This window comes from Annulohypoxylon maeteangense (assembly GCF_022496945.1).
Source record: "Annulohypoxylon maeteangense strain CBS 123835 unplaced genomic scaffold GGS22scaffold_3, whole genome shotgun sequence".
NCBI classification, from domain to species: Eukaryota; Fungi; Ascomycota; class Sordariomycetes; order Xylariales; family Hypoxylaceae; genus Annulohypoxylon; species Annulohypoxylon maeteangense.
The window spans coordinates 1,028,887-1,055,332 of NW_025953250.1; the positions used below are offsets into that span (position 1 = coordinate 1,028,887).

Consider the following 26,446-nt stretch of genomic DNA (forward strand, 5'->3'; position numbering starts at 1 on the left):
AGATCATGCTCTCCCTCTCTCTCGGGTTTCGCTCTCGTTCTCGTCCAGTGCGAGAGCTGAAGCTGCTTCCTTCTGCCTTTACAAATTGGTACAGCTAGGTAACAGTACCTAATTAGCCGACCATGTCCGTTCGTTCAGTTGCTCTCGCGGCCCTAGTCGCTGCTGTCGAGGTCGCGAGTCAGGACGTCGTCGTCGATATCCCGAGCACTCTTTCTCCGCGACCCCTCGTCCCGGATGTTTACGGGTACTCGATAGAGCCTATCTGGGTCAATGACTACGTCAGCACGCCTTTCGCCAACACCCTCCTCAGCGCCATCAAAGACGTAACCGGCAAGCCTCCCGGCATCCGCGTCGGAGGCAACACAGCCGACCAGACGTACTTCCACCCCACGCTATCCACAGGCAACGCCTCCGTCGCAATCCCGGACCTCCTAACCACGAAGATCTTCAACATCACGCCTAGTTGGTACGATGGCTGGGCGAACTACTTCCCATCCGACACGGAACTCATATACACTCTCAACCTCGGGGTAAACACCTCCAACTGGGCCAACGCCGTAGCCGAAGCCAGCGCCGCGTACACCGCTCTCGGGTCAAAACTGACGCTCTTCGAGCTCGGCAACGAAATCGACCATTTCATCAAAAAGAGCTGGCGAGACCCGTCGTGGAACGTAGCGACTTACCTCGAACAATTCCGGAACCTAAGCGGACAAATCGTCGGTTCGGAATGGTATAAGTCAGCGAAAGCGCCGCCGAAGTTCCAATCAGGCGTGTTCGCGGACCCGCCATGGGTTCCGGACCAACAAGACGAAATCGACGACTTCAGCATCGAGAACCTGACGCTCGCGGAAACAGCAGCGGATCGCGAGGTCGTGGGCACGTACGCGACTCACCTGTACCCGCAATCCACCTGCGACGGCCCGCGCTGGCTGCGCATGCGATTGGATCTTCTCTCGAACCACACGACGCTCTGGCTCAACGTCTCGCAATACGCGCCACAAGCCGCGGCCGCGGAAGCAGCGGGGTCGCACCTCGTGATGGGCGAGACGAACTCGGTGTCGTGCGGGGGCAAGAGCGGGATCAGCGACACCTTCGGCGCGGCGCTATGGGGCGCGGATTACGTGCTCACGGGCGCGACGATCGGGATTAGGAAGACGTATTTTCATTTAGGCGGGCAGAGCGAGTATAGCGCTTTCACGCCGAAGGGGTATGTCCTGAAGAACGAGACGCTGGGGGCCGGGATCCGCGCGAATTGGTACGGGCACTATTTCATCGCGAAGGTCGTTGCTGCGGCAAGGGGCGAGGAGCTGAGTGTTGCGGCGCTGCCCGGGGCGAATTCGAGTGATTTGAGCGGATTTGCGGTGTATAGTGGGAGTGGGGCGAAGAACGCGACGAAGGGGGAGCTGAAGAAGTTGGTGTTCTTGGATATGGGGGTTTGGAATGGCACGCAGGGTCTGGCTAATAACTCTACTCTTAAAGCGACGGATGGCACTTTCTTTAGTCAGGGTGCGAGGCCGAATGCTACGATCACTGTTGCGACGCCGTGGGCTGCTGGGAGCAAGGTCGGTGTTACGAGACTTACGGGTCCGGGGACGAATGCGAAGAGCGGTGTTGCTGTCTCTGGTGTTACGTTTGATGCGCGGACTGGTAAGAAGGTGGGCCAGGAGGTCGTGGAGACGCTCCAGGTAGGACAGAATGGAGCGTTGGTGATTAGTGTAAGACGGGCTGAGGGCGTGCTACTTGAGATTGGGGGCGCGTCGAACGGTACTTCGGGTTCTGGGTCTGGAGGTCATACTTCCCCCGAGATTTCAGGCGCAAGTGGGAAAGGAATGATGGCTTGGACTGCGTTGTTAATGGGCGCGGTAGCTGCTGTGTTTATGATGTAATTTCAAGTAGCCTGAAAAGTACTTCTTAATAGGATGAGAAGAGTAAAAAGTAATTGACTAATTTCATCGGCTTTGAACAACCTGTTATTGTAAGCATATAAGAAGAAAATTCGAGATATACAAGGCAAGATAATTATTAATAAATAGTATTAAAAATTAGATCGCGTAATACTAGAATTAGAGTTAATAGAAGTCGTACATCTCAGGCGTGAAAAATAAGGGACCTCCGCAAACACCTATCCAACCCTCCCAAGCGGAACAACTCTTTTATTTCCATACTTGGTGAACTCAGAGTCGTTCCCGCGAGACATGATATCAATAGATGCGAGATTCACTATTAGTCCCGCGACATCTTTAGCATCGATCATAGCTCCATTTCCCTGTTTTTGGTATAGGTATTAGATAGTTGATCTGGGTATGGAATCACTTACCTTAGTGATCTCGACCCTAAGCTGCTCTAGCAATGTTCTTTGCATCGCATCACGACCTATCCTGTTCAATCCAAGGGCCCTTCGCAGGGAAATCTTAGAATGAGCCAAACCGTGCGTAGGCATTCCAAGAAGCGCCATTCGTCCGGCGAAAACTTCTCCTACACGGACATTAATATTGCAAGGTAGTTCCAGCTCAGACCGATTAACAGCGATTTCCACAAACCACTCATCACCAGCTAGCGTGTTGTTATTATCGCCATTACTGCCATAGAGGCTATTAATACGAGATATAACACCACTCCCCTGATACTGACTAAGACCCCAGCCCTTGAGCTCGGGGTATGTATACCCAAACGCATCAATCGACGAGGTGCTGATTCCCGTATGGAAGGACTTGCCATCGGCGCGATAGAACGGCTTCACCGGGCTCTTAGCTGTTACGTTATCGCCGCGAGCAATTCCATATAGGCCACCAGTAATGTAGGTCTGCGACTGGTAAGTGTTATCGGGGTGAGCGGCTTGCCATAGTGCGGCGAGGCGGTCGACGTTGGCGTGGTGGAGCATACTGTTTATGTGGATTAGATGGATCAGAAGGAATCGATGATTGCGAATAAGTACTATCTTGTCGGTTTGGTACAACCCGAAGAGAAAGATAGACAGAAAAGGTGGTCAAATGAGAGAGGCAGGAAATCCACGTACAAAAGCGAATCAAAAGCCGTTACAGCGATAAACGCAAACGTGCCCCCGACAGCATCATGCACGATGTTATGCGCCGCCTCCAGACTCAACCCCGCCGGGTCCGCCGTCGACGACATCTGGTCGTAGGTCTCGGCGAAGGCAAAGGTGCGGTACTACATCCGGACCAAAAAACAACGTCAGCTCCAACTCCAATTATGTACGACGATAAAATCCAACCTGTGTTTTACCAAATGAGCAGCTAACTCACAACCTGATCCCTCAACTGTCCCGCCACAGCCGCCAAATTCGCATTCACTACGTCGAGGCTAAAGTCGCTTTTCCCATCCGAAGCCCGCGTCGTCTCGTCTGGAAAGCCTGCAGACCCTGGGAACTGCGTCTCGTTCAGGGGGTACGTCGGCCATTTGTAACTATATAGCGGGTTGCGCATAGTCAGGGGTCCGAATGGACCCGTCACCGTGACATTCAACGTAGCGCACGCCGGCGGCAGTTGCGCGTTAGAGGCCCAGTCCCAGTACGGCAGACGGAAGGTGCGAGCGGCCTCACGGTACGTGAAGTTCCGGTAGCTGGTGTTGTATTGCGCGGCGATGCGGCGGATTTCGGAGCCGAGGATTTGCTGTGATGAGAAAGAAAATGAGTCATTCGTGATCAGAATTGGATGGAATTGCCTACATACCTCGTAGAGGGCGAGGTACGCGCGGTGCCATGCTACGAATTGACCCTCCTTTCCGGTGTTAGCGGTACGAGTTTACGGATGGGATAAAAGGGGGGGACATACACCGTGCGGGCAGAAACCGCGACCCGAACCCCCTGGAACCGGGCCTACCCCGTTATACGGGGCGTAAGGCATTCCATGAATACCTGTAATATGCCATATGAGGATAGAGGAAAACTGAGGTGTCAGAAGTGATTCTCACCCGCGAGGCTGAAATGTGATAGCTCATCCGCCTCCGTCTTATTTTGTAGTGCTGCAAGACCTTGGATATATAGGTCCCTGCTCCTCGGTTAGATATCTATTTTTAAATAGGTGCATGTTATAGGGGCAATCCCACCATCGAGGTCCGCCTTCATGCTCAAGTGCATTAATTTCCCATCGTGCAGGCCACTCGCCAGTCCGATTGTTGATGCCGGTGGTCAGTCCGGTTACGGGTATTGGTTGTTGCGCTTGTCCGTCGAACCGAGGCGGAGGCGAGGCGGTTAGGGCCGCGGCGGACACGAACACGACCCAAGGAATTAGTCTCCTGATTATCGACATCAAAGTTGTGCACAAAATAGCCCAAGGGGTAGACAGGAAACGGCACAGTAACAGGTGTGTGCGTCAGCTTCCATGGACAAGATTCAAAAGACATTCGATAACCAGTTGAGCACTGAACGTATTAACTACTCGCAAGCCTCCTATGATTTCCGATGCGCGATAGGGGTACTTAGAGGCGGATCACGGGACCCCGTATCTGGTAGTAGGAGAATAAGCACATTGGTTTTCGTGTTGTAAAAAGGCCCCTCGGTACACTCGTTGTGATTCATGCTGAGATCTCATGTCGCCTATCTTCTCTAGAGCAGACAATGAGCTGACGCTGCAGAGGTCGACATTCGCGTGGGGGATGAACCTATGAATCGTGGATATTAGGCAGCACAGCAGGTATCGTACATATTTCGATAAGGCACACGAGGTTTGTCTCTGACCTCGTCGGATCTCGCTTCGCGCCACCGCCACGGAATCGCGGTGGTTGAGGAATGTCCGGGCCATAAGTTGGGTCTCTACCTACCTAGGTAGGTATCTAGTAGGTCATCCGATCCTCGGCCAAGTTTCAATATCGACGATTCACCGCCTCGGCGTCGTCGTCCTGCAAAGTTGTTGTTGGGACTTGTAGAAAAGTACGAAGGTAGTAGGTAAGTATCGTACGTTCCTTGCGGAACGCCCAAGCGTGTTCCGTGCGTGTGTACCTCCAGCCATGTTCTCACGTAAAGCCAAAGCACGCATCGGATTCGGCAGGCTGCAGGAACATCAGTGATCCGTGTAAAGGCCAAGTTATATCATCCCACATGGTAATAGTGGACAATAATGGCAGCCGTGGCTGCAGCCGACCTATCGGGGACCCATCCGCTCTATACGCCCCAATGCCCGGGGATGAGCTCCTAAGCAGCCCGGGAATGAGTCTACCCGCAGCTTTGGCTGTGCGCCGCCGTTGTGGCGCACAACATGAGACCCTTTTTGCGGTCCCACGGCGATGTACCCTCGCTCTCGTGGCTAAAACTATGTACGAGCTAATGTCGGATAGCCCAGGAACATGAAGTCCCTCAAGATTGTGGCCCACCGCTTTTGGCAAAACCCGAAGAGCATTTATGCCATGCCGTCCGAGGTATATTGCATGCAATTCAGCTAGCAGCCAGCCAAACAAGGTAGTAACTTGTTATTCATGTGTCGTTTAACGTTTACGGTACACATTCGGCCGCGTGCAGGCTCTACGTATCTGGGTATGGTACCAGGTGAACTTCCTAGTGATTTATAACCAAACTTGGTAGACAGCTTGATTCAATATAACTTCTGCCGTTAATCGAGATGCAAGTACTAGGTGCCTATCATATGATTGTCGGGTAAGCAGATCATTGTCTGTCTGCCTATTTCTATTTCGAAGTCTCGAATGTTCGAGATTAGGCCCGATCCTTAAGTTCGGAGTGAGGATATAACGAATAATATTCGAACCGCAACGTCCCCAATTATCATTGGGTATTAGACGTGCCAAGTTGTATAGTTGGTCAATGGTTATTCAGTGCCTAATTGTTGATGCTCTCATCCGTTTGCAATGTGAAAGTCCTTCGGGACGGCGTCACATCCCACGTTTTTGCACATTAGGTCTGTGTTACACCTAGGTTCGACTAATTCTATGTCGGGGCTTTTGTTTGGTTCCTCAATTTAGAGACATGACGAACTGCCGGGACCGAAATACTAGATATGAGACATTTCGGCTCATCAACCGAAAGTTAAGTAGATTATCGAATTTCATCCACCTTCAACTGCCTGACTCTGGGAGTCTGGTTATCTGATATGGCTGTAAGATTGTTTGATAAATATGATCATTGTATTGAAACCCTTTAGGTAAATATGTGCCTAGAGTACGACAATCGCAACGTCGTGTCCGTTGAGAAGATTTGCCACGAATAGGTAGGTAGGTGTTGTTGGGGATAACTTCTGGGAAATACATTATGCGTTGGTGGATGTAAAGCAGACAATGAAAGAGAAGCGTGATATACGGTCGTACAATACCTCGTACTGAGACCAGCAATGTAAATCTTAGCTTCTTTTAAACGCCATAACCATACTTTTTTCGCGCGTGAAACCAGTGAAGCCAACAAGAGAAGCCTTTTCCCCCCTTCTTTACTTTGGCCAGTAACTCTGATGTCTATCCATAAATGTGAGCAGGTATTCGCAGTGCTTTTTATTTTTATTTTATTTTTGTTTTTCAGTGGCCAGATAACACCCACTTCCGCGGCGATTGAGCTGCGCTGATGGTCATGCCTTTCCACTGCCGTGTCCTCGGATGTTAGCAGCCTATCACAAGGACTTTTCTAGCAACACCAATTCTCTAAAACCCTCTTTCCATAATCTAGTTTGCTCGGCAGTTGGTTTTGGGAGTGGGCTGCGAGCATAGCCTCCATATCCCATCCACGTCTGGAGTCCCTCTTTCACACCTACCACGCCACCTTGAATAGCTGTCCAGTCACCTCGTGATATAATTTCCTGCATCCCCTGAGCTTCGATGTACTTGCCTGCCTTGTAAAGTTCGACTGTCTTAATGCAGGCTTTCGGTGAGATGTTTGCGAGACCAGCCAAAATGCCGTGCCCGCCAGCGATCAATGACTGAATCGTGAAGTCGGCCGAGCCAGCGAGGACCAAGAACTCAGGCTTATTTGCGTCACAGTCTTTAGACTGCTTTTGTGTAGCGGCGGCCACGCGATTCAATTTGCCAGTGTTACCGCACGTCAATTTAACACCGACTATCTTGGGATGCTGTGATAACTTGATAATTACATCTGATGTCATGTCCATGCCGTTTACGGCACCTGGATAATTGTAGATTATAAGCGGTATCGGAGACGCGTCGGCAACCGTTGTAAAGTATTCTTCGATGGTCTTGGACGATGGTGCAAACAAGGGTGCGTAGTACGATGGAGGCAGCACGAGCGCGTAGTCACCTCCCACTTTCCACGCCTCACAACAGTACTTGATGGTCTCACGGGTGCTTTGGGCGCCACACCCAACAATGATTGGAATATGCGAAAAACCGGCGTCGTCTAGTGCCTTTCGTGTAGTTGATGTGACTAGCTGACGCTCGTCATGTGTGAGATGAACGGCTTCGCCGTTTGAACCCTGAGTTGCAAGGCCTGTCACACCAGCTTCGGCGAGCCGTACTGCATGGCGAGCAATGGCATCCGTATCGACGTCTTCGGCCTCGTCGAAAAAACACATAGTTGGCACGTAAATGCCTGGTACTAGTGGCCGCGTTATATGGAAATCTCCTGATACTGAGCCGCTTTCGAAGGAGCTAATAGGCGAGGAGAAGGACTCGGTTGGCGCTATACAACCGGTCTCCGTTTCCGATGATGCGGCAACTTGAAAGGGGGTTCCATTGAAATTGCCTGTAAAGCTCCCGGTAGGAGACGGTACGTCAACGTGAGGTGCCATGTTGATCTTGGAGAACGCGAAGGGCCCAGTGGTAGGACTAATGAGAGTTGGGGGGCCTAGAACAGAAATAAATTGTGATTGGCTTTATGTTTGTCACCCCTATACGATAAAATCACGTAGGGGGGCGTATTATATATAGACGATGTAGGATGTATTCGTACCCTAATACCAATAACTGTTTGGAGAAATAAAAGGAGTCACTCGATCAAGAAGCGAGATAAGAAGATGAGGAGATAGGTGGACGGATAACATTCCACCCCTATGTCAAAGACGGGGACACATATACTATCGAGAAACCTGATATACGTGTCTTGTGTTTCTCGCTATGGCCCGCTCCTCTGCCTGGTGGCGCGTCCAAGGCAGGCTCCGATATCAGTCAACCCGGAACATGACAGCTGAAGGAAAACCGCGAACTCTTGCAGGGGGATCTGCAACACCCGCATATCTCGAGCCGCGGAAACAAGGGTCTTGCAATGTTTTCGTATCGGGCGGGACGACCAGTGCGGATGGCTGACGGAGGGTCATTAGACAAAGTTGTTATGCAATCAACTAGGGACCTTAAAAACTATCCAGAGTCCGGGGCGGCATGTACCTCATGGGTATAGCCTGCAGGGACGAGGATGGTTGCGTTGTAAGTGTACTCATCAATACATGCCGCCTAAATTGTGGGTTCGAATGTGGGGGTTAGTGTCGACGTCGGTATCGTGTATTGGTGATCCACCCCGCAAGATGCTCCGTTCGCATACAGAGATATTGAATGGTCGACAGGCTGCCGATGACATTGGTGAGCCGGCTTGGGCTCTGGGCTGATGTTCATTAGTAGAAATAAGGAGCCGCGTCGTTCCATATTGTGCTCAGAGCCAACAAATAGGTTGGTATCGATGGAAAAAATCATCCAGAAACTTAAACAAGTTAACGAGAGGGTTTGATGAAAGCCAGGGAATTGCACGGAGAAGAGCACGAGTCGTCACCGAAGCCCGTTTAAGGACATCTCTACCCCTAGGTAGTAGGTATCTACCGTTTAGGCAGAGTCGCATTCACCAGCGTCGGCGATTGCACAGCAATACCACCAGCCCGGACATCATCATAGCCCAAACTTAGGGGCGACATGATGGAGCAGGGCGTTTACGGCACCCGGTTGGGTGTTAGTAAAATATGAACAGCGCCAGGTTTTTTTCAAAGTGGAGTGGAAGGAGCCGACGTAGACGCACACGACGACCGTGCCGTCACGAGCCCGAAGACAGGCCAAGGCCAATGGAAGGCCATGTGATAAAGGATACGGGATGTCGTTTATGACGAAAGACTCGGCTAGTAGTCAACCGTCTTATCAGGCGGCTGAGAACCCAGTGTGGCAAAGCGGCATGGATACAAGTTACTTGCGACTCGTGGAAAGAGTCTACTCGCTGTTAGGAAGGACAGTGTGATTGTGGCTCTTTGGATTGGCGGGCGGGCGGGCGGCTGCAGTGTCACTCATCGAAATAAGCTGCCGAAAAGTTGCGAATGACCTCCCTGCAGTTTCCTCGGACATCAGGCCGTTGCTAATCTACCCATAATAGCGGTGTGGATCTCACGGGCTATTTCGCCTTGCCTTGCGCCGGCTAGGTGCCAGTTATAAGCTAAGATACCGAGCATGAGTGTAAGCACACAGGAGTAATTCGTTCCTCTCAAGCGAGCCAACGGGTGAGTTCTGAGCCGAGGTTTGATAGAGCTAGCCCGGCATCAGGCACAACCAGTACAGAGCAAGACGGTACCTAGGTAGGAAATAATGTGGCAAGCTGGCGGAAGATTGATTCGGCCAAGAAGTGGAACGTCGTACCGTAGTAGTAATCTAACGTAAAGGATCTTGTTGAATGCGGGAAACACTTCGCTATCCAACCTTAGAAGAGCTCCAAGGTTACGACGGATCATTGCATGTCTAAGGCTCAGACGGGGCCGCGCCGCTTGAGTCCGCGGTGTTCATTGGCGAGCTTGGGCTATCGTTTACCCAGGCACCGCAACGCTGGGTCCGAGTTCGAGTACTAATCCAACGGCCGAAAACTAGCATCCATCATCCATCCAAACAAGCAGGAAAATTGAACATGATCGACGTCCTCAGACCTATCTGGGTAGATGAAAGGAAGGTGACACATGTGTTTTTGGGGAACGAAAGTTCGTAACATTTGTAGTCATGATTACCGTCGTCATCGTCGTCGTCATTATGACTATAACCTTCTAAGAACTAGGAGTTGGGATTCCAAGTGTTGTCGGCCTCAATTTGGGATGATGTGCATGAGAGAAAGGCCCAGGCAATTCCAAGGTTTGGGGGTTGAGAGTTGACAGTTGGGAGATTTGGGGGTTACTAGTCTTAGTTGGGGGAGATTAAGGTCTTACAGGCTTAGTAATACACCTACCGACCGTACCTACCTACCAGCCTACTAGGTACGTAGATTATCCCAGGGAAAGATCGACCCGTGCGGTTCCTACATAAAATATCCACAGAACATCATTCGCGATTTCCACGATCTGGTATGCCTAGTAGTATGGGGGGAAAGAGAGATGAGGGATGGAGGTATCCGTCCGAGATGCGACCCATCCCTGATTTCTACCCCTCTATCGCTTGCTTGAACCTATCGTTAATTTCTTTTTGTTTATTCCCCAGCTCTACCAAGTATACCAAGTCCACCACATCTACCACGTCTATCGAGTGTGGGGCAATTATATAGTATAGTACCTATTCAATTTTTATCATAATTCATTTTAGAGATTTTCCCCCTCCTGGCTTAGGAATTACTTACAAGACCAAGGAATATCTTGTAACCCTCGTCACATTTGTCCCTTTTCACTGATGATCTGCCCTCCTTGCCGCAGGTAAGATGACTGGCTGCCTCAAAACCATCCAGTCATATGTGCGAACTCAATTTTTGCTTTTTTCGGCGGCTGATGAATTAAAAGCAATCATCCTACCAAATTCCTCCTACCGCTTTACGACGTGCATCCCAATCTGCAACTAGTATTATACGTACCTGATTAAGGTGATCGTCGGTTGGATAAGGATTGACCTAGCCAGGCTGGGAATAGAGACCCAGAGTTTGAGAGCGCGGTGGGAGAATAATAACGTCGAATAACCATTTCTCCCGTAAGGTGTCATTTCTTGTGAAGTAACGGGCACAGACATCGTGATATTTGACTATATGACAGTCGGAGATGCATCTTATAGAGGCAAGTTGAAGAACACATTCCCCTTTAAGCCTGGTCTGAACGCAAAACACGGAGAAATCACATAACTACCACTTACGTATGCATTCTTTACCATATACTCTCGGCTAACATCATGCTAGATTACTTAGCGAGAAGTCTACAGCCTACAGGTCTTTCTGCAGCCTGCCTTTTATATCTTATATCGTGACTGTACCGGTCTATACTAGGTACCTACCTAGTACTACTATCGTACCGGCATCTACGGAACTTAGACAACCATCTACCGGAAGATCCTAGTTTACCTAAACCATAGTTATTCTTACTCTATAATTATATGAATGCAGGCAGCTCTCAACTAATTCCACGATATCGATTGGTTCGGTGATATGCTCTATCCGAATGGTAAGCACTCAAAAGAACTCGCGAGTTAGTAACCCGACCGGAAAGGAAACCAGAACAATCATATATTCTCTCTTCGTAGGTATTTACGATGATCGCGTGATGACTGATAAATGCCAATTAAGTTAGGTATCATTCTATACATGGTTCGTCGAAATCCGATGCGCAAGGAAGATGTGATGGCAGCCCTCAAATCTGATAATGATTCGCACCTTCGAATCTAGAACTCCCGAAGCCGGGATAGGATCTATGTATCTCATGGTACTCATACCTTTATTGCATGGATCCCATTTCCGGTAAACTGGATCTAACGCCGACAGGGACGAAAGCGCAAAGCTACTCTCTGTAGGTATTTCCGGGAATGGCTTGCTCGAAGCGCCTTTATGCAGGTATATTACTAGTCTATGGGAATATTAAGCCACTTATATTTTTCTTAGTATGTACCTACTACGTGGACAATCGTTCATTCAAGTAAAATTTAGACGTATAACACAACCCATATTTTCCCTTACTGGTGAGCTGGTACAGGGTTAACGAATATCAATTCGCGTAGGTATTGTAGGAAGCTAAGATCATATCTTACTAGGAGTCTCAGTATAGTGCCCAAGATATCAACCTATCAAAGTGCGTGTTGTCCTATGTTATCCCCCCAAATGGGTGCATAACCGGGCTTCAAGACCTAACCAACAAATCAGATGTCCCGCACACTTACCTATTTAATACCACTGCGGAGTAATATGTACCTATCCTTCTTTCAACCGTTTGAAACAACATAACTCGAATTACTCTCGTCCTAACGTGACCCTCCAACCCCATTTCAAGATGCTTAGTTAGCTCACACAACGCACATCATAACTTGAGCGTTAGTATGTCACAGATCCACTCGAAGAAATTTTGATCATATCATCGTTTAAGTCAACTCGCATTATAAGACCGCATCTCAGAATACTCTTTATGATTACTTACTATGTAGCTTCTTACATATGCGGAGATATGCCTGGAGCCCAATATACTTTCTTACTCAGTGAGGTCCTGCGAGCATGCCCAACGTTAAATTCCAGTGCATAACCGCCGAGCCATCCTCGAGAATTTAATTTCCTAGTCACAAGGGCACTGACGTGAATCGATCCTAGGACAGGGCGTATATGTATAGTACTTTACGTATGATCAACCCTCACTGTCCAACAAAAGGTGCAGATGCTTGCTTCGCCACGTGGGTACGGTTCACATACATAGAACATGACGTCGAAGAGTCGACGGAATAATCCTAGCCGATATGCATAGTATCCTGCTATATGAACATCTATCTGCAAGTGAATTCTTGGAAGCTGTCAAATACTGCATTCCCCCACACCTCGGATCATGTGCCTTCTTCGACGGCCTCCTAAGCTCACGAAGTTCAGTCCGATCTCGTTTCGAAAGCCGCAGACACGAGGCTACATAGAACTGTCGTTTGAAAAGGGGAAGGTTCCATATATGCTGAACACAGCCTATTAGAACTTCGTGAATAATCAAGCTAGTGCAAAACCGGAAGGCATTTATCTAGATCACATCAGGACTCGAACCCGGATCGGAGCTTACGAACGAACGAACGAAAATTTGGTGGATAGAAACTGAATAGATAGGTAAACTCGAATGATTCAATTCCTTTATCATAATACTGTTTTACTTAGAGGAACCCGAAGTTGCTTGAGCGGATAGGTAGGTAGCCAGTCCTTACTAAGTTGAGAGGCGGCGGGACTTTCCAGCATCATGCTTGGCACGAAGGGGATCAAGTCGATATTTTCTTAGAGATATTCAAATTTGACTTGGGTCTAGAAAATATGGCTCGATATTCCATAAGGCGACTCGTTAGCAACTTAGAACTGATCAGAGTCGTGTTTTATATAAATCAGCATCTTAAATCTTTATCCCCCTAACTCGTCTACTCTAGGTCCAGTGAAATCCGCACCATCACACTGATCAATTATCAACATAATATCCGGGATAACGAGCGTGCAATAACAGTAACTTGATGTTATCGTATTAAAAGTGCTATCTCACCCCACTCTGTGAAGTCTTGAGTATACCGTTGCCTGTTATAACTTCTCAAGCCCTCACTGAAATCTGCGTAAATCTAGGTAGGTATCTATACTGACAACATCAGGGAGATGGCCCTCTATATACAGCCAACTGTCAACTATAATTGTAGTTTCGTCATTTTCATATATAAAAACAACAGAGAATAAGGGCCCAAGAGTCTACAAATTCTAAGGAGTCTTCTCAGTTTTTCTACTAATCTTATTTACTAGGTATACCTACCTACCACATCAACATTTGCGATCCTATAATTTTCACTAACTACGATCAATTCAATCTAACCATGACTGCGTTCTATATTTTATTATTACTTCGTGAACTAAATCTATTCGTGAGCTTGATTCCATCGATGAATCCCCTAGATAAGCATCCCTACTATAATTCGAACGAACGAGTACAGTCATAGTCCTATAACACTACAACCCCCCTTAACCCACAGTAGTTCAACACACAATATCGACCTTTCTTAGAGTTATTAGAAAGCATCGTAATATGGAAAAAGTTATAAGTCCCGATTTTCGCGTCTTGGCTTCAGATACTTTAAGATTGATGCAGCGTGGGCCTTCGAGTTTAGGATAGGGGTTGGGAACAACTGTTGACAAATTGCTTACCTACTAGGTATGGTTAAGGAAATTGCGAGAGGGCGAATTAGCTGGATATAAATATCGATTTCCTGTATTCTTTCGATACCTCGTTTGCATCTCAAGCTTGGCTACCTTGTCGTCATCAAAACACCATAATCATTGACAATTCATACTTCCGGGCTTCCTTTGTCAAATGGGGTTCTGGATATGCACCTTCTTTGAGGCTCGAGGGAGTACCGCAATACCCTATATTACACCATCGTGCGTTCTAGTTGATGTGTTACGGACTGGCCATAATACCTGCAATAGATCGCAAGTTGTCCGACTTGTGATTCTCGTCTTTTGGAGGTTTGGCTCAATTGGCAGGTATGAAACCGCTGAACCTGAGGCTTAGTTCCATGGCATGACATTATGTATATAGTGTATATGTCTTACTCTGATGTAGTCAAGCTCATCATCTCACTTCAAGGTAGGGTTATCCTCACTTTGATAGCAATCCTCCTTCCGTTATGAGTCTTGACTAAATCCAGGATGACCAATGTATGCCGCTCATCTTTAATAGCTATCGCCTAGGATGATATTGTCTTCTGCGTAACTCAATTAGCTTCCAGAGAGACCAGGCGAGTTTCGACAAGCTGTATGAGGAAGACCGTGGTCTCTACCTAGTAGTATGTCGAGCCCCTTAGTCCCACAAAAATTACCTTTAAGATCTTCAGTAGTTAGATAAGTAGCCTCAGGGACGTTGAATGATCGGATATTCTTTGACAGATATCTTTCTGATACTGGTCATGATATTGGGGATGATGATATTTTTCTGTATTTTCGATATTTCTATGGGAAAAAGAATCTTCGGACTCAAATCATCGTTGGTGTTGCGCTTCTTGTTTTCTGTCTCCTGGATCGGCAACTTACATGTTATACACTCCACTGAAAATGGACTCACTTGACTTAGGAACAGGTGATGGCTCAAGTCAGGTGCGTTTACGTTCAGTGGAGTCAACCGTGAGTTGCCAATTCAAGCGACACTACGCAGCAATATCTCCGTGTCAATGGCAAGATGGTGCTGTGGGTTTTATATACCATGGTGTGGTGTGGTGGTGTGGAATATGGAGATCACATGACTCTGATTAAATGAGAAAAAAGGGGTTGAGGGATGTGAGGGGTTCCTGTTTTGAGGATAGTCATGATGTCAGCAGGTACGCGTGGTGGGGTAAAATCACTTCTAACAAGACGCGAACGCGTCGCGAAGGATCAAGAGACCCTTTTAAAGGCGGGGTGAGCGGGTGAAAAGGTTTCGTACGGGTTCCGATTAGGTGGGCTCGGTGAGTTTCCAAGATCCCTTTTCCGATCGACCAGTCACCGTGGACTGCACTTATTCTGTAGTCGATCTTTCCAAATCCAACGAAATAAATTAGGCATTTCTTAGATCTGGGGTAATTGAGTTTTTAAACTCTGGATAGGCGTGAGTTACATATCAATTAAATAGGAAACTGCCAATGTGGTTGTATTATGGACAGTTTAAGTTCGTCACAAGAGCTGCTAAAACAAGGGGTCGGACATGGGGATGTGAAACTCTAAAGGGCGGTCTGCAGTCCGAACTAGGATCTCAGACCATCATGTGGTCCTAGCGCAGACCAGCCTCCGTTATCTGGGTTCTCATACTTAAAAACGTGACCGCCTTGTGAGATCCAAGTCGTTCTTATGCAGTGGGACCGATGAAAAAAAGGCGATAAAGAAAGAGGCTTAACGTTAATCGGCATAATAATCGAACATTTGAACCTGGGAACAATTTATTCTACATTGAGACTTCAAAGCTAAAGCTTTGGCACGCCATTGTAATGGCTACGCTGGGTTTCGCTGTTCCATCTAAGAAGACGCTAGTGCTTTCAATTGCGCCTGTTCTATTGTCAGCTTATCTCATATATCGATTTTCACCCCCCGGCATCGTCGGTTCGCCTCCCCCAAAGCGCGAACGCGCCGACTCTTCTTCCCCTCAGCGAAAGCAGGCTGGTCCTATAGGGGACTCGAGGCGTGGTAAATCTACTGACGGAGAAGAAGAAGATGATACAAAAGATTACTATGACGACCTCGTAAGCGTACTTTCGGATGGAGAGGACAATCAGGTATGTATTGAATTCAACCTTGCACACTTACCCCTCAATGAAGTAATTCAACAATACTTATTCGACCTCCTTTTTTAGTCATTATATGACCACGTGGAACATCGCCGTACCTATGGGTACTATTGCATGTTCCGTCCATTCTTTGATATTGAGAATGAGAACGCGGATAAGGAGGAAGATGATCAAGTCGACGAAGATGAATTGATCAAGCAGTACAATGAGTACATCCGAGCTGATGACAACATTGAAATGAAGCCCGCCAGTGACCATCCCGAGCACCGGTGGATTGCTATGTGGGAGACATGGAAGTTATTTTCTGCGTGGGAGAAGCGGGCTTCCTATACCAACCCCGAGTTTTTCAAAATGAACGTTTCCAGGAGCTTCCACGGGTTGGGCATGCAAGAGCAAATCGAGAACATGGTAAGGTGGCTCGTCTTTTCTTGTTACAGACTAACAGCGGCGAACGGCTGACCGGTTCTTAGCTTCTTGTTTTCAATAAAGAGTTTGAGAAGAAGCGAAGCAAGAGAGGTATTCGGGAGATGTGGGCCATTGTGGCCGCCATAATGCAATTTCTCACAGAAATACCCCTTGATTCATGGATCAGTCAGTTTCCAGAAAGCTAAGAAACTGAGTAGTTGGTAACTTACTGACATTTGTGCAAATAGGGGTGAATGATAAGAAAAAGTTGGAGGCAACTATAGGCCTTATTGGCCGCGCCTTGCTCACCACACTCAACGAACTTGATCGGGCAAAGATACTGAAGGCCGACTCCGATATCAAGGACCTGGGTCTGGTCATAACCTTCTACCTTTACTGGGCTGATGAGCACCAAAGGTTACGCGAGCAGGGTATTGAACTACCCTTCCGAAAGGAAGTGATTGCCTATGCGAAGAAAGCTGGCGTCGATCTCAAGATAGCCGGATGCTACGGCACAGATGCAAAAGTTCAGGCCTTGGAAAAGGAACGGGGGAAGCCCATTAAGCCGCTTTCTGGTAGCCCTAAGTCCGATAGATGGGACTGGAAGAAGAAGGTGAGTTCTGTCTCTGGAATCACATTAATATGTTGTTACCCCGTTGACATGTGTTTGCGTCGTAGTTTAAGAGGTTCGGCAAGGACTACAAGATTGGCGGTGAAAAATACAACATATTGAAAATGTCGCGGAAGGAGCGCGCCAGTCATTCGCACGACAAGAAGGATCCCCTAGCCGACATCCCCGATAAGGCAATCGAGGACGGCACGGTTAGGGTGAGACCCGTGAGACCTCGATGAGGGGTTGTCTCCAACGGACTCTCCATTAGCATGACAAGCTTTTTGGAGTAATGGGAAAGGTCTTATGCGTTTTTTAGGTAGCTTGCTCCTATCAAGTGGTAGAGCTTCTTGTGGCTGTAGAATTGGGTTCTGCTTATCGTCTCACCTCAACACTGCTTAGGTAGGAACTGTAGGGGACTAGCCGACGAGATCATGGATTACCCCTTACGGAATCTGCCAAGGAACATGTAAAGTAGACATGTCATTCTTCCCCTGTCGTTGCAAAGATCTAGGTTATATAGGGACAATGAAAAAAAACACGACTCGCTTGTTCCATCCGACGCTTTTTAAGACGCGGATTATGTTGCTCCAATTATATAAGGGGAACTACGTATTTGTCAACCTATGGACTTCCACTTCGACCCCTGCTTACAAGAGCATATGCTCCATCATGGACATCCTCCAACCACAACTGACAAAACAAAACCCGATTCCTAAATGCGGTATTCAGATTCACCATGCGTTCATTGTTAGTGGTCAGGTATCTCCTAGTTCGGCTCTTGTACCATGCAGCGAACCCTGCTGATCCGCAAGGGTAGATCCCGAGCTTGCAGCAGCATCAAGCCTCAGGGCTGGCCAATCGACATCCGGACCGGACCGCCACACCCCTGCAACGAGCTCAAAACGAATGTTCTTGGTCGGAATTAGAGAAACGAAGCCAGACATACATACATATCACCTGCGTGCGTGTAGCGCACGGTGTTCGCTAAACCATATCATAAGTACGCACATATCGTGTACCGTGTTCCATATGCGTTACTTACACTCACACGAAGTGGGCGAAATGATGTTATTCGCTTTCGGTGCACATATGATTGGGGGTTTGCTAGTACGTGGCCGAGCTATCCCTGGACCGACCTACCAACGCCACCTCTCTAGTCCGCATTCTGCACGGTGGAAAACTATTGAGCAGCAATATATCCGTTTTGGAAATGATATGCAGGACCGATGGGCGCTGCATAGGGCAGGCGTGGGGGACCAGGAGATCCTGCTCTAATAATAAAAAGTTAATCAAAAAAACGGGAACGCGGTTGACTGTTGATTTTCTTCTCCTGATGTGTACCTACTTTGTACCTTTGCCTTGTCTTACTTGCAAACGGCCTTGGCTTTACTTCAGAATGTTTGCGTTCCCTTCGCTAGAGTTTGGTGACCATTGAGTATATTTCTAGATAGATTGAGAGCTTATATGGTCCTCATGTCTTGATCTAGATACCTATACATCAATTCTAGATCCCTCGGCTTGGTAACAAGCCTGAATCCTTACCCGTCTCGAATGGTCATTGTACCTCTTGTCATTACATTCTTGTGTAACTAAAATGCGTCATGATTCAATAAAAAAGCACCAGATGCCAAGTAATGTTAGCTAACAAGCACCTGCTTTATTGACCTTACACTGAGCTGTTTCCTCGTTAGACTTCTGTTATCTTACGTGATATGAAAGAGCATTGGAACCTAAACTGAGATGTTTGTATGAATTGCATGAAGAAAGTTTACGTGGGGGCGCTTTCCAGGTCTCCATAACACAAAAATCTCCGGCCAAATCTCTGCACCAACACGCAGTTCTGTCGCCTAAATGTGTCGGATAAACTGGAAACAATACAGTGTTCTAGAGGCTCTGAGCGTTGCTTGGGACCGATATATATAAGGCTCGGGCATAGAAAAAAGGTCGATCGAGCTCGAGGAACACTCACTCGTACGTCGACATTCTGAGGCATTGAAACCCACCATGAAGTCCCCCGTATCGGCCGCCGCTGGCTTACTACATGTCCGACCGTTTGCAAAAGTCTGGATACTTGGTACACTATTCCTTCAGGTGTTGGCAGTCAACACTCGAGCCGATTCGTTCGATTCACTGGAGTCGACTATCGAGGGCGTCAGGGCTGCGCTGCTCGCGAATTCGACCACGTGCCATGGCGTGGTGTCGTCATTCCTTGCTCGTATCGAGGAGTTCAACCCGACTATCAACGCCCTCGTTAGTCTCAACCCAAATGCACTTGCCGCAGCCAACGACCTAGATAAGAGACTTGCTGCTGGTGACTCAACGGGAAAGCTGTTTTGTGTACCGGTTTTGTTGAAGGATAATTATGACGCCGTGGGTACGAATACGACGGGAGCCAATGCCGCTTTGGCTGGCAACCGCCCAAGTGTTGATACACCCTCTGTCAAGGCTATGAGGGACGCCGGAGCTATCATCCTGGGCAAAACTAATTTGCATGAAAGTATGTACCTCATCGTTCCCTAGCACCATACCTTTTCGTATGTGGAAAATTGACAGGCTAACCGGGACTGTGGCAGTGGCATTGGAGGGCCTCTCCGTATCTTCATTAGGAGGACAGACCATCAATCCGTATGATCACACTCGAACACCAGGAGGCAGCAGTGGAGGCACTGGCGCTGCGATTGCGACAAGCTTTGCCGTCTTCGGAACAGGGACGGATGCCGTTAACAGTCTTCGCAGCCCCGCAAGCGCGAATAATCTCGTCAGTGTGCGACCAAGCCGCGGGCTTATATCGAGACAGGGTATCTTGCCAATTAGTTTCACACAAGACAGCATCGGACCTATCGCAAGGAACATCCCAGACTTGGCTGTTGCATTAACTGTTATGGCCAGTGTGGGTGCTGATGAAGCTGACAATGCCACTCTCCTGGTTCCGCCAGAGGCAAGGGGAATAGACTATACGCAGGGTATAAACGACGGGAGCCTGAAAGGACTTCGAATTGGGCTGCTAGACGGCTTCTGGAATCATACAGCATCTAATGAGACCACTCCGGTAAATGACGCATTGGCGAGCACGATTGAATTCCTCGAATCTCAGGGTGTTGAAATCATCAATGTAACAGAGCCAATCTACAACGCATCAGCCATTGCCAAATTCGATGTTCAGCAGTTCGAGTTTAAGGAGGTATTAAATAAATACCTCTCCAGCCCAAGCCTCACTGGAAATAGACCAAATACTTGGGATGCTGTGTATGGAAGCAAAGAGTTCCTGGTCATCCCTGCTCAGTACACCTTTATGAACAACTCAAAAAACTCGTCGACCGCGGATCCGACATATGCGACCGCTCAGCAGGGCATCAGGGATCTAAAGGTGGCTCTTAATGCTACATTTGTTACCAATGAGCTGGATGCCGTAACCTACCCCGAACAGAAAAATCTTGTAGTGAAGGTTGGCTCGCCTTCTCAAGCGGGACGTAATGGTATCCTCGCTGCCCTGACGGGAGTCCCGGTAGTCACTGTGCCGGTTGGCTTCTCACCATCATCACAGGATGCCCCTATTGGTGTACCTATCGGAATGGAAATACTGGGCCTCCCTTTTTCCGAGAGTAAGCTGTTGAACATCGCTAGCCACTTCACTCAGCTTCGCCCACTGCGTAAGACACCGGCTTTTGCAAATTATACTGTTCAGATGGGATCATATGCTTCGATGCCGAAGATGCAACCGAATATCTCCAACATCCCCAAAGCATACCCTGTGGGAACACTTTCGTCTTAGTGTAGTAAGAGGATATATCCAGACGAGATATTGGAATAAATAATATTATTGGGGCCCTTTAGTGCGACTGACTTATCAGCCGAACCTCACACAAACGGAGTGATTGAACGCACGAAATTCCCGAATGTAGAACGCTCTCGACCTTATGTAGACGTAGTATACTTTTAAGTAGATTGACAGACCGGTGGCAAGGATTTAAACGAATGATGTTCCCGGTGGTCCACAGCATTGTGCCGAAGACGGACTCCGACAGGCCGGAGTGAATTCCAGTGAGGGGATGAAGCAGGAAGTAGATCTCGATCCCTAAAATGCCTCGTGGGGATGCCTTCCCCGAACACAACGTTAGCAATAAAAGTCGTACGGCTAAGCGTTCCTTTGGCGTGGTTCTAACGTTCCGGGGTTCTGACAGCAAGCCACACGGTGGGGTCCTGCAGCTGCCAGCTTTACCGCCGTTCTAGGCTGCTGTACCCTGGAACTGCTGAACATGTAAGTCTCGTAGAAATATAGCTAGGCTCCAACGCCTACCTATGCAACATCCACCACATCCACAACATTTTGGTCTCACGAACACTCCATTCCAACCCGAAACCCACCGTAACTGGTCGATTCTTGTCCGACCTTTTTTAAGGTCAAACTCTGCTCCATCTATTCACGGCGGCATGATCATGTTGTTACTAGACAACTAAGTATCATCGCTGTAAACAGTATCGCAACGACGAGGCGACAGTACACGACGCCAACAGCCCAATGCTATCCAAAGAACAAAACACCATTCAAATGATCGCTGTTGCTAGACAGCCAAGGGATTTCCCGATCATCCAATCTCCATTACCGATTTGAAGCGGAGGAAATTAAGACGCAAAACAGATATCGGAATCCTAGTCGCCCTCTCGAAGCTGCGAATTCAAAGCTCGGAGTTACACCGGTTTGCTGCAAAAAAGGATAATAATATCCTACACTTGTATCGGATCACGCACTTCTGTTTAAAACTTGCCCAATCACCATTATATCTTCGTATCGAAACGATGTGCAAGGAATTATACCAACGCTGGGTTGGTTGTTTATGTTGGGGATTCATGCGACCAGAGACGTGTGCCGAATTATTCAAAAGGTGTCTAGGACCCAGAGGAGAGGTAGACAAAGTTGTCATCAAGTGGAATGAAGGCATGTGTAATGAGTGCTGGGATAGACTCCTACAAGAAGCCAGAGAGATGGCCGATGCCGAAGATGAGGCCGAAAGGTTAGCTGCGACTTCTTCCTCTTCGAGAGGCTATTCGACTAGTAGCTGAGATACCCGAATGACGGTGATACTGTCCGACAAGACTGCCTGCAGCGAAATCGGATGCAGAAACGACAGACTTAGGAGGCAAGGCTAGCACCTAGGGCGTTGAAAGATTCGCTGGAGGTTGCTGCTGAGGCTGATTGGTGGATAAACGGGCGTAGCGAAGTGTTAAGCCATTTGCTTCTGGCTATCTCGGACTTTCAATTGACAAGATCCGTTGGTATGCTCTCTTAATCAATGAGAAGATGGAGCTGAATAGATAGATACCTCAAGTCTGCTAAGTGTGAACGAGGAAAAGGGACTGATTGCTCAATACTTGCTGAGGACTATCCATAGTATAACTAAATACCTACCTAGTAGGTAATTAGGTGCTTACCTACCTCGTTTGCGAAAACTATGAATGCTTGACTTTGATAAGAAAAGATCACGATACGAATGAACCGCCAGTTTGGGTAGACAGATAGCATGCCCAACTTGTACCCAAGAAACCCGGAAGGGGAATAGGGATAGGAAAAGGTCAAAGGTCGCTTTGCTACGCGCTAGCTTGATGTAGAGGACAATTTAATGAAAATTGGTAGTACTTCTTGAAGGAGAAAGTAGATGGCTCGGTCGAGAAACGGCGAATGCTCGAATGCCAGGATTTATAAAGATTATGTTGGTTCCCGATCATTAAAGGCATGCAGAAAGCCAGGAGATGAAGGACGGACCACGGAGCAAAAACACAATAAAGTACCGCCAATAACACGAAAAAGATGGTCACGTGTTTTCGAGTTTCGATTTCTAATAGGTACCTAGGTACACCACGCCTAGCACGTAGGGCACGCTGAGGAATGGAAAGAGCCCCTCGTTTCGTTGCCTTGGGTGCCTTTCCCGAAGCATCAAGTCAATCGTCGATACCTTCCCATCTGTTGAAAGTGAATACACTAGCGCTATGCACCCTCAAGATTTATATTGGCTGCCGACATAATGTCGCCATCCAGCTCCGTACTTATCCCTTTCTAAATAAAATAGATGAATATTCAATGTTAGGTACCTACCCGATACAAATCTAACACCATGGCTGGAAGAAAGCGTACTGCCTCTAGGGCGAATGCGACGAATGCGACGGCCTCAAGATCCACACGATCAACCAGGTCCAACACAAGACGTTCCGATGTTCCAGATATATATAATCAAATGCTTGCCGATGTCGATATACAACCCCATACGACGCTGTCCGAACGACCGTTGAAAAGACGGAAGCCTAGCCAAAAGAATGATCATTCCCCCAAGAAACCCGATCCCCCCAAAGCGATATCAAAGCCTGAGGATGTGGATGATGATGACGATGTTCAATTTGAGGATGTGCCACTCCCTGCTGCCACTATGCAGACGGTGTTTAGGGATTCAGATGAAGAAGATGATGACGATGAAATTCAATTCGAAAATGTCGATCTCTCAATTCCTTCTTCGAATTTGGATAATACTGAGGATGGCAACAAAGACCTTGAGCTTAACTTCTCGGCGCGGATGGCCGCAAGCCCTCGAAAGTCCGCGGATAGGCGGAAGCCAATCAGCAAAGAAGAGAAGGGCCGTCGCATGGAAATACACAAGATGCATATTCTGTGCTTATTAGCTCATGTCGCTCGTAGAAACCGATGGTGCAACGATAATACTACCCAGAAAACATTACGAAAACTTCTAACGAATAAAATGATCACCTATCTCAACCCAAGCACCCAACTTAGTCAATTTGGACGTGCTAATTCTCTCAAAGAAGGACTGCAACAAGTAGGAACCATGTTTAAGACCAAATATCAAGTTACCGAGCGTGGGATTCGAAGATCACTTTGGGCTGACAATGAACAACATCTTCAAAATGTATTTACACTTGAGTCCTATTCATATACTTAAGGATGTAAGCTGACTAAAGTTTACAGTATAAACTCCCAGACGATGCAGAGACGCCCATGGAAAAAGACGATTTTCGCGAAGCCGCAAAATCCCTTTGCGGCTCACGGGATGTTGGCGCTCAATTATATTGTGCGCTGCTCCGAAGCGCTGGTGTTGAAGCTAGGCTTGTATGCTCTCTTCAACCTCTTGCCTTCACTCCTGGAGGACCCCCTTTGGGGAAGCCACCGAAAGCGAAAGGGAAATCGTCCATAGTAGAACGATATGCTCAGCAATCAAAGAGAGAGAAAGCCCCTGACTCGCCAGCAGAGAGTAGTAGTAGTAGTTCTTCAGTGCTTAGGCGCCTGGGACACCCGAAAGCTGCGGCCTTTCATCTGCCTACGATACCGACGGCCCCTTCGCCTCGCGAAGCTCCACCGATCTCCAAGAAGATCCGAGAATCTCCCTATCCTATTTACTGGGTTGAGATACTCGATGAAGCCCACCAAAAATGGCAACCTGCCGACCCGTTGGTGACTTGCTCGTTCTGGAAACCTCAAAATATGGAACCGCCGGCTTCTGATAGAGAAAACAGTATGACTTACGTTGTTGCCTTCCAGGACGATGGCACAGTAAAAGACGTAACGCGTCGTTATACGAAAGCTTATAATGCGAAAACAAGAAAGATGCGTATTGAAAGCGCAGAGAGTACCGGTGAAAAGTGGTGGCAGAAAACTCTCCGAACGTTCTCTCGTGGCTTTCCTACAGATCTAGATCGGATCGAGGATAGTGAGTTGGCAGATAAACAGTTACGAGAACCGATGCCTCGTAATATTGCCGATTTTAAAGACCACCCAATTTTCGTTCTTAAGCGGCATCTTAGACGAAATGAGGTTCTTGTGCCGAATGCTCCAGCTTCAGGAACAGTAGGTCCCGGTAGTACCGGCCCCCTGGAGAAGGTTTATAGGCACAAGGACTTGCGAATTGCCCATAGTAGGGATAAGTGGTATCGCATGGGTCGAGAAGTCCTCCCAAACGAGATACCTGCTAAGTTTCTCCCTAAACGAAAAAGACCGAAGTCGGACTTATTTGACGACGATGAAGGGGACGACGACCCTAGTGAACCAAATGGGATACCAATCTACACGTTCGATCAGACTAAACAGTTCAAGCATCCACCTGTCGTTAACGGTCAAGTACCAAAGAACCGATTCAGGAACATCGACCTTTACGTGCCCAGCATGGTACCCGAGGGCGGTGCATACGTGGCGGATGAGCTCGGCGCCCGGGCTGCATTTATACTTGGGGTTGATTACGCCCCTGCGCTTACCGGCTTTCAGTTTAAGGGGAGGCAGGGCACTGCAGTCTTACATGGAGTAGTCGTTGCCGCGGAAACTGAGGAGGCTGTCCGCGCTGTGATTTCCGGTATAAAGGATCAGGCTGCCGAATTAGAGAAGGATCGACGAACCCAAGTAGTCCTTAAAGCTTGGAGACTCTTTTTAATGAGCCTCAGAGTCCGGCAACGAATTTTCGCAGATGTTGACTCCGAAGATGAGGGTGATAACCAAGAAGATATCGAAATAGACAAAGGCAAAGAAATAGCACACGAACACGATTCAGAGGATGAAGAAAAGCAGAGCGAGAACAGTGATGAAGGCGGCGGCTTTATGGTTGACGATGAATATGCCGGGGGATTCATGGTCGACTAAAGATTCCAAGGACTGTAACCTTAAGATACCCAGCTTATGATTTGCCATCTGCAGTACCTAGACGAATATTGCTTTGAAATTGAAGGAGTGAAAATGATTCAGATTCTAACATTGAATTTTCACACCTATAGCAGGAAGTAATCGGCGGTAAATGATTGTGCCACGAGATTTGTGGCACACAGCCAACCTTGGCCTCTCACCATTAGGAAGAGGCGATGCTAACAAATCATTGGTGTATATTGACGCAATTTTACGAGGTGTAACATTTGTCGCAAATACTGTAGTAATCGACACGTTTATCCTGCACACTATCTTATTTGTTCATAGCGTAGTATGAGGCTACGTACGCACATCTATGGATCCTTTTTTTCTGTGCATACTGCTGCCTTTTACGACTATGCAGATCATCTGCTTACAGACAGACATATCAGCCTCTTGTACAGGGTACTTAACTGTTTATCCACTTATTCATGTCGCTTATGATATCTATTTTCGAAGAGAAATATTAAAAGGAATAACATTCGTGTAGGTTGAATTGAATTATGTTCTAAATTTCTTAGTATCAAATATTTACACATATTTAAGAAGGTTTAAGAATTGTTTACTGATAAGACATCTAAGGTTTGGAAGGTGTAGACTGGGTTTCGGCCGAACCAGGATTTAGGATGCAGGTCGCGCCCGGTTACAAGGTAACGACGATACCTGGGCACCTTGGCTGCTTTGTC

General features: G+C 47.8%; 7 protein-coding genes across 7 annotated transcripts; 5 read left to right on the forward strand and 2 right to left on the reverse strand.

Moving 5' to 3' along the window:
• Window positions 1-122: 122 nt before the first annotated feature.
• Window positions 123-1,939, forward strand: GGS22DRAFT_185378 (glycoside hydrolase superfamily; the record flags this gene model as incomplete). Its single annotated transcript, XM_047964315.1, has 2 exons — window positions 123-1,862; window positions 1,919-1,939. The coding sequence occupies 2 exons, from the start codon at window positions 123-125 to the stop codon at window positions 1,937-1,939; spliced, it is 1,761 nt and encodes a 586-aa protein (XP_047821830.1).
• Window positions 1,940-2,002: 63 nt separating this feature from the next.
• GGS22DRAFT_91811 (Di-copper centre-containing protein) lies at window positions 2,003-4,358 on the reverse strand. The gene is made up of 8 exons (XM_047968414.1): window positions 4,066-4,358; window positions 3,931-4,007; window positions 3,792-3,874; window positions 3,690-3,737; window positions 3,264-3,629; window positions 3,017-3,168; window positions 2,318-2,882; window positions 2,003-2,266 (listed from the first exon to the last, which is right to left on the reverse strand). Exons 1-8 carry the CDS (start codon window positions 4,266-4,268, stop codon window positions 2,123-2,125), a joined length of 1,638 nt encoding a protein of 545 aa, XP_047821831.1. The 5' UTR covers window positions 4,269-4,358; the 3' UTR covers window positions 2,003-2,122.
• Window positions 4,359-6,566: 2,208 nt separating this feature from the next.
• GGS22DRAFT_185380 (dihydrodipicolinate synthetase) lies at window positions 6,567-7,697 on the reverse strand (the record flags this gene model as incomplete). The annotated part of the gene is made up of 1 exon (XM_047964316.1): window positions 6,567-7,697. The coding sequence occupies one exon, from the start codon at window positions 7,695-7,697 to the stop codon at window positions 6,567-6,569; it is 1,131 nt and encodes a 376-aa protein (XP_047821832.1).
• A 7,949-nt stretch (window positions 7,698-15,646) lies between these two features.
• Window positions 15,647-17,643, forward strand: GGS22DRAFT_154775 (uncharacterized protein). The gene is made up of 5 exons (XM_047960099.1): window positions 15,647-16,059; window positions 16,138-16,479; window positions 16,542-16,662; window positions 16,725-17,089; window positions 17,155-17,643. The coding sequence occupies exons 1-5, from the start codon at window positions 15,775-15,777 to the stop codon at window positions 17,326-17,328; spliced, it is 1,287 nt and encodes a 428-aa protein (XP_047821833.1). The 5' UTR covers window positions 15,647-15,774; the 3' UTR covers window positions 17,329-17,643.
• A 1,245-nt stretch (window positions 17,644-18,888) lies between these two features.
• Window positions 18,889-20,890, forward strand: GGS22DRAFT_91928 (amidase signature enzyme). The gene is made up of 2 exons (XM_047968415.1): window positions 18,889-19,586; window positions 19,663-20,890. The coding sequence occupies exons 1-2, from the start codon at window positions 19,094-19,096 to the stop codon at window positions 20,859-20,861; spliced, it is 1,692 nt and encodes a 563-aa protein (XP_047821834.1). The 5' UTR covers window positions 18,889-19,093; the 3' UTR covers window positions 20,862-20,890.
• A 2,113-nt stretch (window positions 20,891-23,003) lies between these two features.
• Window positions 23,004-25,810, forward strand: GGS22DRAFT_154785 (Rad4-domain-containing protein). Its single transcript, XM_047960100.1, has 2 exons — window positions 23,004-24,003; window positions 24,063-25,810. Exons 1-2 carry the CDS (start codon window positions 23,200-23,202, stop codon window positions 25,719-25,721), a joined length of 2,463 nt encoding a protein of 820 aa, XP_047821835.1. The 5' UTR covers window positions 23,004-23,199; the 3' UTR covers window positions 25,722-25,810.
• Window positions 25,811-25,999: 189 nt separating this feature from the next.
• On the forward strand, window positions 26,000-26,409 carry GGS22DRAFT_154786 (uncharacterized protein). The gene is made up of 2 exons (XM_047960101.1): window positions 26,000-26,246; window positions 26,343-26,409. The coding sequence occupies exons 1-2, from the start codon at window positions 26,077-26,079 to the stop codon at window positions 26,383-26,385; spliced, it is 213 nt and encodes a 70-aa protein (XP_047821836.1). The 5' UTR covers window positions 26,000-26,076; the 3' UTR covers window positions 26,386-26,409.
• The last annotated feature ends 37 nt before the right edge of the window (window positions 26,410-26,446 follow it).

Coding starts and splice junctions, on each gene's coding strand:
- GGS22DRAFT_154775 (XM_047960099.1), top strand. CDS start 15,775: ATGGCTACGCTGGGTTTCGCTGTTCCATCTAAGAAGACGCTAGTGCTT. Junction 16,480..16,541: donor AAGAGCAAATCGAGAACATG/GTAAGGTGGCTC, acceptor ACCGGTTCTTAG/CTTCTTGTTTTCAATAAAGA. Junction 17,090..17,154: donor GATGGGACTGGAAGAAGAAG/GTGAGTTCTGTC, acceptor TTTGCGTCGTAG/TTTAAGAGGTTCGGCAAGGA.
- GGS22DRAFT_154786 (XM_047960101.1), top strand. CDS start 26,077: ATGGATCCTTTTTTTCTGTGCATACTGCTGCCTTTTACGACTATGCAG. Junction 26,247..26,342: donor TTAAAAGGAATAACATTCGT/GTAGGTTGAATT, acceptor AAGACATCTAAG/GTTTGGAAGGTGTAGACTGG.
- GGS22DRAFT_154785 (XM_047960100.1), top strand. CDS start 23,200: ATGGCTGGAAGAAAGCGTACTGCCTCTAGGGCGAATGCGACGAATGCG. Junction 24,004..24,062: donor ATGAACAACATCTTCAAAAT/GTATTTACACTT, acceptor TAAAGTTTACAG/TATAAACTCCCAGACGATGC.
- GGS22DRAFT_91928 (XM_047968415.1), top strand. CDS start 19,094: ATGAAGTCCCCCGTATCGGCCGCCGCTGGCTTACTACATGTCCGACCG. Junction 19,587..19,662: donor CAAAACTAATTTGCATGAAA/GTATGTACCTCA, acceptor GGACTGTGGCAG/TGGCATTGGAGGGCCTCTCC.
- GGS22DRAFT_91811 (XM_047968414.1), bottom strand. CDS start 4,268: ATGTCGATAATCAGGAGACTAATTCCTTGGGTCGTGTTCGTGTCCGCC. Junction 4,008..4,065: donor CATGAAGGCGGACCTCGATG/GTGGGATTGCCC, acceptor ACCGAGGAGCAG/GGACCTATATATCCAAGGTC. Junction 3,875..3,930: donor ATCACATTTCAGCCTCGCGG/GTGAGAATCACT, acceptor GGCATATTACAG/GTATTCATGGAATGCCTTAC.